Raw genomic sequence first — 10,384 nt, forward strand, 5'->3', positions numbered from 1 at the left:
TGATAAATTTGATGAACTAATATATTGTTGAGATAAATGATGCAAGAAATACTTCAACCATAGACTCAGACCACTGAAGGGTTAGATGGTGAGCTACAAAGTCGGATATTGTATAGGACATTTATGTTTTATTAATATTTTTTATGGTGGTATTGTCTAAGACGGTGGTAGTATTGCCTAGGGCTATAGTGATAGGATTGCTAGAGTATAAAATTAGGGTTTTGTTTCAAATATTACAATAGTAATACTATCTAAACCCCAAAAGTCTCATAAATTTAAAATTTTAACTTTATTTTTGAAATCTTTTAGGGCTATAAATATCTTATTTAGACTTAATTGATGGAGTATCCAATCTTGAGTTTATAAAATATTATCACTCTCTATTTAAGCATTGTTTAAATCTCTTTCTCTATCTTAAATTTAGTTGTGATACTAAATGGTAGGAGGCGAGAGGTCTCTTGTAAAAGATTAAATATAAAAAATTCTCTTTAAGTTTTTAAAAAGAAAAAGTTATAATAAAAATAGTTGATTTTCACCTGTTAAAAGGATAACCTTGAGGATAGAGTAATTAAGAGTAAATATAGGTCCACAAACCTAAACCATTATAAACCATTTTGTCATTCCTTCTCTTATTATTTTCATGTATGATTACTTGTTTATCATCATTCACTTTACTCATAGTTCTTGTTTACACTTAATTTTTGGTTAATTATATTTTTTATATTTTTTTTATTAAAATCAAAAGTCAATAGTCACGTTCTCCTCCCTCACTCTCTTGTAGCGTCATTTAGATTCTAACATTGAAAACACTTGTGACTCTACAAAAGTATATCGAGAGTGTGCCATTAAAACTCTTTTAATGTTCAAGTCAACAAATAAACTCAGAGGTTCAATTAAATGTCAAATTTATTAATTAAAGACTTTTTATCATCAATGGATAGTTGTGAGGCTCACGTAAAGAGTATATATTTATCATCGCCTGCTTAATAGACGAAGGGCCCACATGATGTGTGAGCTAGAGTGACGAGAGTTTGTTAAATCAGAGTAATAAATCAGATAAAAAATTAAAAAAATTATTTTTGATATATCGATCAACATAAAGGCTTTTTTATTAGAACATAGGCCTATATAAAGAAATAAAATGGAGAATAAGGTGCAGTAGTAACCATTTTTTTTCTTTTTTCCATGAATTTTATGAGTATAGAATAAAAAGGAATACAGTAAGAACTCATTAATATAAATCCGAAAAATACAAAATCGAAAGTTGAATTCAGATTATAAATTTTATACAGATTAACAAATGATGAATTAATTAATCATGAACCAATCATATAAATAATGAGAATAGCAATTCATTTACAACCATGTCAAACTCTATGTATCACACTAAAAAAGAATGAATTGGAAATTTCTCTCTTTACTTTTGTCTCTCTTATTATTATTTTTCTCATAATTTTATAAGAATTTTTCCAACTGAAACAATCCTAGACCCCAATCGCTAAGTGTCACGGGTCACACAAGTATGTCATTCTTGGACCCATGTCCCAACATCCACTTATAAATTAATTAATCATAAAAATTATAAAAACAATCAATTATGAAAGAGTTATAATAGTAATTGATAGAAGATATATTTTTTATTGAAGTTTATTTATATGTTCTCCCGATTTATGATAGGAAGGATTTCCCTCAATAAAGCAGCGCGATTTTCTCATGCAGTTAGAAAAATCTTATATGCTATCATGCCCCCGCAAAATGATGTTTCTATCAAGGATGTCGATCTTAGATCGATGCAATGAAAATAGTTTATGGGCAAGAGGCTTCATGAGAAACACGTAGTTGATATTAAATAACTTGATCTCGTATAAAGTGAAAGTCGATGGCAATATGTTTCATGCAAGAGTGGAACACTGGATTGGCGCATAGGTAGATAGCTCTGACATTATCACAATATATTGTATAAGTAATAGTGAAGTCGATGTTGAGTTCCTTAAGTAGATTCGTGATCCAATTGAATTCTACAACAGCGATGACGATGGCATGATATTCAGCTTCTGATCAAATACCATCAAGACGAGGAGTAAAAGTCTTGCTCACTACTCTGAGACCATGATAGAAGATATGTTTTTACTAACGTTTATTAATATGTTCTCCCTATTTATATAGATTAGGAGGGAGAATTTTTAGCAACAAAATAATGATATTTTCTCGTGTAATTGGAGAAATCTTATCTGCTATTAATAATAAGTAATGAATCATTTAAAACCATCGAATCATCCTTAAAATGGGTCAGATGGGTCTGCTTTTGGAAGGAATAAAACTAGTGTGAGAGATTGCATAAGTTCATGTGTGTCTATAGTTCCGTTAAGGTAAATTTGAGATTTTTATTTCATTTTCCAACATTTCTTTTAGGACTTTTACTTAATTTTATGACTAACATCTATCTAAAATATTTCAAAACATCCCTTGGATTTTTAGTTTCTTTCAAGAAAAATACTGGAATGGAAGTCTGACCAAATTATATATTATAGGTAAAACGTTTCGGGGGCATTCGAGCTGGTTATGTTCAATGAAGACTGTGAAGAGATTCTTTTTACTTGATGCAATTTAAAGGATCTAGTTATTCCTTTAGGTTTACTCAATATGGCTGTTGCACCATGGAACTCCTGTAGCTGAGTGCTCACAGTAGCAGGGAAGGAAAAAAAAAAAATATATGATGCTACTTTTTGGTGTCAAAATGAACAAGTGATAGATAGAGTTTGACATGGTTGTGAATGAATTGTTCTTGAAGAGATACAGTTTTTTTTTTTTTTTCTTGTTCTCAGTTGTGAATGAAAAGTGCTTTTAGGATGTAGAATTTCAGAGATAGGTCACTGCTGAAAATTGATGTAGATGGAACGGAATATTCTACTTCCTCATTCGACTACTACCCTTAGAAAATCTGTGTTTGGATGTACCTACGGACGTACAAACAAACATAAAGGGGATGTACCTACGGAGAACAACAACACAACAAATCAAACACTGAAATAGATGGCAGAGGGACACAATACTGCATAGGTTAGCTAGGCAAGGCGACGAGCACTGGACTGATGCCCAAAGGCGTACTATCCGGACTTGGAATGCATGATCGTTTGAAGATTCATGACTTCAGATCTTCCATGAGCACCATGTCACCACATGTTCCGGATAACATAAAGGGGAGAGAGAGAGCGAGGGATTTAATGATATTAAAGGAAAAAAAAACTTAAACGATACCTCAACTTAGTTCATCAACTTCGAGTTAACATACACTCTTCTTCTCTTAGCTTTCGGTTCATCCTATTTCTTCCTCGTTGCAAGAAGGCAAAGGACTGGCTAGAGGACCGCGACTTCACTTGGGATCCAAGGCGTTCATGCCGATGCCGTGATTCTGTTCTCGCCTAGAGATGCCGCCGCTGATGCTCCTCACCATGCCGCCTACACCGAGAAAGTCCCTCGTCAGGCGGTCGGAAACCCCTAGGCTTCCGGAGCTCGACAAACTAAACTTGGTCTCGTCCGCATCGCGCAATCCAGCAGCGAAGGAACCCAAGCCCCCGGTCGTGCAGCTGCCACCAAGAGCCGCCACCCCTCCGGTGCAGACAAATAGGCTGCTACTTCCGTTCGCGAGCGAGTTCATCAGGTTCTGGAGGTGAGCTTCGTTCTCCATTTGAGCCTGCAGGCCATCTTCGCCATTGCCGTCACCCCCACCCATCCCACCGCCAAGGCTAGGAGGCTTCAGGCTGCCTGAAATGGAGCTGCCAAACCCTCTCGATAACGAGGATCCGCCGCAGGTCGTCAAGCCCATCTGAGCTGCCTTGTGAAGCAATGCAGTAGCGGACATCCGTGGGAGGATAGATTCGTTTTGCATCGAGGTGTTGTATAGAGAGTTCATTTCTCCCCCGACGTGATCGCTCATAAGGTCCCCGTTGAAGAGCGTGGTGGGTTCACTGCTTCCATTGACACCATTGAAATCGTTGGCTATCAGTATCTGATTGTTCTGATTACCGTCGTTGTTGCCATCACCGATGCTTCTCGCGCTACTGTTGTTGGAGAAGAAGCTGAGATTGAACAAATTGGCGGCCGCGGTACTGGAAGAAGCTTCGGTGTTGCCTTGGAGATCAGGGAGTTGCATCAGACCATGGAATGCTTTGCTGTGAAGCAAAGAGTGGTGAGGCTGGTGTTCCTCACTGAAGTCTTGGTTGGAGCCATTGTTGCCGGGGTAGAAAGCGGCCTGTGGAGGGAGCTGCGGTGGTGGGAATGGCGAAGGGTTCCCAGCGCTGACGAGGTGTTCGAACTGGGATCCACTGCCTCTGTGGTCCGGCAAAGAGCTGAGTTGAGCGCTCACTTGAGACAGGCTGAGAGCCATGGTGTTGTTCCCGTACAGGTGGCTGCCAAGATTGTTCAGGCCAGCGGTCGGAAGTCTCGACCTCTCTTGCGCCAAGGCATTACAGAAGGCCCGATGGGTGATGAAGCTGTCACGCCTGCATGAATCACAACAAGAGTTATTGCACGAACTTGATCCATGAGTTCGAACAAGAGTGCTGTAACAGGAAAACCTCAGTGTGTTCTATGATCTGCTCTGGCATCATTTGGAATATGCTTACACTATATAAATCACTAATTCTTTCCTAAAGGATTCTGAAATGGAAGAGAGAACATGTACCTGTGAGTGATTACCAATAGCTAACCTATGTAATGTTACTAGGAATTAGAATTAAAAGCGTTTTTATACACAAAGGACATGCAAGACAGAAACAATAATTATCAAAAGGACAACGTATCCCCATAAAGAAACCTATATCAAGATCATGAGAGAAGAAAATTCCTCTCGAACGAGTAAAAAGTGATCTTCCCGTGACCAGGAAAAGCCCGATTCCAGACTCAGCTTGCCGATGAATACAACGAGAGGATCTTTGCGAGAAGCATGGAAGTCACCCATTCCCCATCCACAACTCTAACTCCTGTGACCACATCACCATCCTGAACCCACCCCGAGAATTTTTCCCAAAACCATGAAAGCCAACCGCTGATATCGAATGCAAATAAACTAGCAGCTCCTCGCGGTGCCATTTCTTCTCATTTTTGGACGAAATAACATAGCATCTTACTTAAAGCGTTCTAATGTTTGAAATGAATGAAGAGAGAGAGAGACATGTGCATCTGAAAGACTTCCTTCCCTGTGTCAACCCTAACGTTTTCATGAAAAGGCTGACCTGCCACTGCCGCAGGACCTGCACACACATTTAGCCAAGCCACTAGAGAACAAACCTGCAACGATGCTTACTTGGCAGCACGTGAACGAGAGAGAGAGAGAGAGAGAGAGAGAGAGAGAGAGAGAGAGAGAGAGAGAGATCAAAGGAGACCAGAAGAAGGGTGGCGATTGTTCCAATGAAGTGAAAAAAGATGGAGTCCTTTTGATCTTTTGATGGACTCGAAACCTCTATGACAATGGCAATTCTACAGACGAATTCACGTGAGAGCAGTTCCCTACAGCCGTTTCCCAAGACGTATGTTCCTTTCCCTTTCCTTCTAGGGAATCTAACCATAACAAACCTAAAAAAAAAACCAAACCAAACCAAACCCTAGAACACAGTGCACGGTTAAGATCAGAAAGCATGGAGAAGAGAAGGCTAATCATCAACAGACCCAAAGCGGCCCACTTGAATCAAGAAACTGAATTCGATGAGGATATGTAGATGCATCGGTTCGATGGAGGTGTGCATGCGGGTAGAGCTCCAGCTGGATGAAGGCCTACTCCAATGCTACTAACCTGGAGAAGAGCGTGCCGCAGTCGCAGCGGTACTCGCGGGTGCCGCAGGTCTTGGAATGAGCCTTGAGGTCCGACTGCACGGCGTAGCGCTTGGAGCACTTGTCGCACTTCCACTTCTTCTCGCCGTGTTTGCGGCAGAAGTGCTTCTTGATGCCGGTGAGGTCGCCGAGGGCGCGGGAGGGGTCGTGGTGGACGCACGTCGGCTCGGGGCAGAGGTATACCCGGCGGCGCACCTCCTTGCTGCTCTTCAACCGGAGCTTCCACGGCAGGTTGTGGCCGCGGCGGTGGAGCTGCAGGTTCTGCTCCCGCTGGAACCCCTTGTTGCAGACCTCGCAGATGAAGCGGTTCGTCGCCAGCAGCGTCTTCGGTGACAGCGCAATCACCTCGGCGTCCGGATCTGCTACACACATGTGGATATGGTTGTCGTTGCCATTATTTAATCCTTCAATCATTCATCAAGATAAGAATAGAATAACTTGATCTGTTCAATATATTATGTATGAGATGCACTTGGATTGAGGAGCAAACAGAAAGTGTGTAATCAACACAAAATAGAGGGAGAAAGTATCTGTTGTGTTGAAGGAAATTTGGTACTACAATTCAGCAAAACCACAAGAAAAAGAGGAAGAATTAACCTACAGACATTAAGTAATAATTCTGTGGCCTAATCCATTATTAACTCACGAAAAGCCATGTAGTAGAGAAACTGAGAAGAAAAAAAGCTAACTGGGAACGGAGCAAGAGAAATCCCAAGCTTGAACCTGTGCCATGGATTAGGGTTTTCATTAAATCAAATTATAAAGCGGGAGCATACGAATATGCTTGAATGAATTGTGTTGCATGATATATATGTTCGAGTGTTTCAGATACTTGCTTGGATTTCCTGGTTGGTTCCTTCTCTTCTTCGTGGCAGGGGGCGGTGGCGCCGAAGAGGGCTGCTTCTGCTGTTGTTTCATCTCACTGTGGAGCTCCTCACCTCTGACTCCAAGGAAGGGTGACGACGACGAAGCTGATGCCATTTCCTACCTCCAGACAGCTACAACAAGAACAACAAGATCAACAACGCTCCCCTAAATTTCTACGGGTGGTGTTCCTTCTTGTCTCTTCTTCCTCACTCTCCCTCTCCCTGGTAGCAACACCGACTGCTCGAAATCAAACCAACATAAACGATTCCCAGTAGCCAGCTTGCAACCACGAAATATGATCCCCTTGTTTTGTTCTCTCAATCTAACTATGCATCCATCTGCCCATGCTTCCCACCATTCTTTCCACTCAATCCTTAGAGACAACAAAAATTGGAGCCTCAAAGAAAGGGAAGATATGAAGAAACCCCAATATTCCGGTATATACTCACTGATTCAGAGCTCTCAGAAGAAAACCTTCCCGAGCATCTCCATCTCTTGCTCTTCCTAGATCTGTGGGAGCAAGCGGTAGAAGAGAGAGACAGAACAAAGACCAGGTTGTGTAACATAAGGTGTGGAATCAAATCAAGGATCTCCTCCCTTCTCCTTCACCTCTTCTGTCTTGGGTGCTAATAGGACTGGAGCGACACAAGGATGGAACCTACTGCTTGTGGAATTTCACTCACTTGTTTGCCACTTTTCCTCCCTCTTCTTCTACACTCAGTTTCTGCCCTTTTCACTCCTTCTCTCCAATAAAAATAAGGAGCAACAAACTTAAAGAAGTACCAAAATAAATATGATAGAGAGATATTACGGAGGAAGGATGGTGTAGAGCAGGCAAAGCGTGTCGTCATGTGGCCAAGGATGGTCCACCGACTGTAGGCATTTTTCTCATACATCTCCTCTTATTCTGCATCACCTTCCTCCCAATGTCTGGACAGGAGAACTACCTACATCTCTCTTTCACGCTCTCTTGTTTCACGCGAGTCAAAAACAACAACAGACAACACAAGGAAGATTAAAGATTGGAGAGAGATTTTTCTAGTCTTGTATTGTTACAAGGAAAGCTGATACTGATATGTTCATTTGCTTATGTTACTTTGTTTCACTACTAATCGACGACCTTATCGAGGTACCGCATGTTCGATCTCCTGTTCGTGAAATATTCTAAGACATTAATGTCATCATCATCTGTTTAACTACTAAAAACGTAAATCCATGTTTTGCTCCAAAATAAGCTAATCTGGGGAGATGTACTACTGGTTGATTCCAGTAGTAATATGAGGACAAATGAACAGATGACATTTTCTCACCCGACATGAAATTCTTCTTGAGAAGAACTAAATGGCACTTGTGATACAAAGACTTCACGCTAGTCCTCTAAACATTTTAAAGATAAATCACATGTATAACTCTTTGATCAGGGTTACATGGCACTTGTCATTCAAAGGCTCCGTTTATATCGGCTCTCCAAAAATTTGTATAGATAAATCAATAATATTTATATGTATAATCTAAAAACTTGAATCTATTAGATCAACTCGTTTATATATAATCTAAGTCTTTTAACCCTTTGAAATATGTGATTATTCTCTTAGTTATCTTTCAATCTTTATACATACATGAATATGTTGGTATTGACAACTTAGCGAAATCTAGGAAACACAAAAAAGAAAAATCCAGGCTAGATTAAAATGTGCAATTGGTTGACAATTGTATCAAAATAATAGTTCATTTTGACTTCAGCTAAGACCATGAAAGAGACACACGAGTATGATATTAATTTCCAAGTTGTCTGGTGTCTTTACTTTCTCGAAGATATGAGTGGCAATCACCTCAAAGCTTCTAATTCTTGAGTTGTATTCTTGGCCATTCAGGTGTAGTGTGGATCAAATCGCCAGAGGAAGTGTGAAAAATGTGGTGCTTTTGTTTCTCCTAAAGCAAACGAGAAACACATGGAGTCCATAAAGATCAGTCCATAAAGAAACACATGAAAATGAAAACTTAACTAATTATATTTATTAGAATATTCGAAGGTATCAATGTAACCATGAGGTCACTTAGATAATATGACAAGTAACCATGAATATATATATATATATATATATATATATATATATATATATATATATATATATATATATATATATATATATATATATATTATTGATTTATCTATACAAATTTTTGGAGAGCCGATATAAACGGAGCCTTTGAATGACAAGTGCCATGTAACCCTGATCAAAGAGTTATACATGTGATTTATCTTTAAAATGTTTAGAGGACTAGCGTGAAGTCTTTGTATCACAAGTGCCATTTAGTTCTTCTCAAGAAGAATTTCATGTCGGGTGAGAAAATGTCATCTGTTCATTTGTCCTCATATTACTACTGGAATCAACCAGTAGTACATCTCCCCAGATTAGCTTATATATATATGCATGTATGTGTGTGTGAAGAAATTATATGACACGAAAGTGTAAAATACTCCCACCATCTCTTAATCGACCACTACTCTCTTTATTCCTATGTCTCCATTAATTAAAGTGACTATAAAAAATAAAACAATAACTGTATGTTAGGTATTGCCTTCTTCATCCATCATTAAAGATTAAACTTAGTTTGGTAAAATTTATTATGTTTAAGTTGCATTTGGACTCGGGTTAAGGATAATTAATTTAATGGCTAAAAGTTTAACTCAATAAATATATTGAAAAAAAAAACAGGTAATATAACTTAGTCAAAAGAGTACAAAAATGGATCTGGAATCACAAGCATGGAGAGGGAAAAGATAGTTCTCTCCCATGTCTTGCTTTATTAGTACAAGTAATTAAGATAATCAAGCAACTAATTTTGATATAAATTAATTTTAAAAAATTAATTTGGGTGCTCCTAAGATACATTTTGGGTAATCCCAAAGGTATTCTCTAGTAGATTTACAGAGAATTAAGAGAAGAGTTTTCTGATTTTTATGTGAGAATGTGTATAAAGGATTTTAGGTTTGGATTTTAATTGATTTAAGGAAGAATGATTACTTGTATTAGTTTTTCTTATATGGTGAATAATTTGATCTTCTCCATGAATGTAGATAGAGAGTTATCGAATTACGTTAAATCTTATATCGACTTTCTAATATATTTTTTATTGTTGATGTCTGAGTTTCTTTTTTCATTTGTCATGTTTACTTTCTTCCTCCTCAAAACTAGCCGATGTGATCAAATATGTATGCTTGTATACCATTGTAATATAATTCAAATAATGGCCATGTTTGTAGAGAGTGAGGTTGCACTCTAAACACTGCTCTCCCAACTTATCAGTTTTCTTCTGTCCTTGGTTTGTGTTTCACTAGGAATTAAACTGCAAGCACTAGCATACAGTCTCTTATACCGATTAATGTTCGAGTCCCTCAAATGTTGTGGCATCGACCATGTCTCCGGAGATTGCCTGACTGAATCGAATAGGCCTGCCTGTTGATAGTGCCGATAATGAAATATATATTTTTTTTAAAAAAAATGCATATATTTATCATTTTTTCACCATATAGTTCTAGTTTGCAAATGAGAACCTGAGTTATCACCGATAAAAATAGACTATGGATCATGACCACATTGATTTAGAATTTTATTAGCTTGCATATTTCACAAGATGCTAGCTCATTGTGGTGTTTGAGTTTTTCTTGTGTTTGTGTAATGTT

At 38.6% G+C, this 10,384-nt stretch overlaps 1 protein-coding gene across 3 annotated transcripts; it reads right to left on the reverse strand.

Moving 5' to 3' along the window:
* Positions 1–3,208: 3,208 nt before the first annotated feature.
* LOC103972958 (protein indeterminate-domain 5, chloroplastic) lies at positions 3,209–7,456 on the reverse strand. 3 transcript variants are annotated; one of them, XM_018821230.2, is made up of 4 exons: positions 7,146–7,456; positions 6,666–6,827; positions 5,792–6,191; positions 3,209–4,502 (listed from the first exon to the last, which is right to left on the reverse strand). In XM_018821230.2, exons 2-4 carry the CDS (start codon positions 6,808–6,810, stop codon positions 3,374–3,376), a joined length of 1,674 nt encoding a protein of 557 aa, XP_018676775.2. In that variant the 5' UTR covers positions 6,811–6,827; positions 7,146–7,456; the 3' UTR covers positions 3,209–3,373. The 3 variants fall into 3 exon arrangements, with proteins under 3 accessions (XP_018676775.2, XP_009385656.2, XP_064996442.1); XM_009387381.3 differs by having other exon boundaries at positions 5,792–6,188; positions 6,666–7,455; XM_065140370.1 differs by having other exon boundaries at positions 6,666–7,455.
* Between the last annotated feature and the right edge of the window lie 2,928 nt (positions 7,457–10,384).

The sequence above is a fragment of the Musa acuminata genome, chromosome BXJ3-2 (genome assembly GCF_036884655.1).
Source record: "Musa acuminata AAA Group cultivar baxijiao chromosome BXJ3-2, Cavendish_Baxijiao_AAA, whole genome shotgun sequence".
Taxonomy (NCBI): domain Eukaryota; kingdom Viridiplantae; phylum Streptophyta; class Magnoliopsida; order Zingiberales; family Musaceae; genus Musa; species Musa acuminata.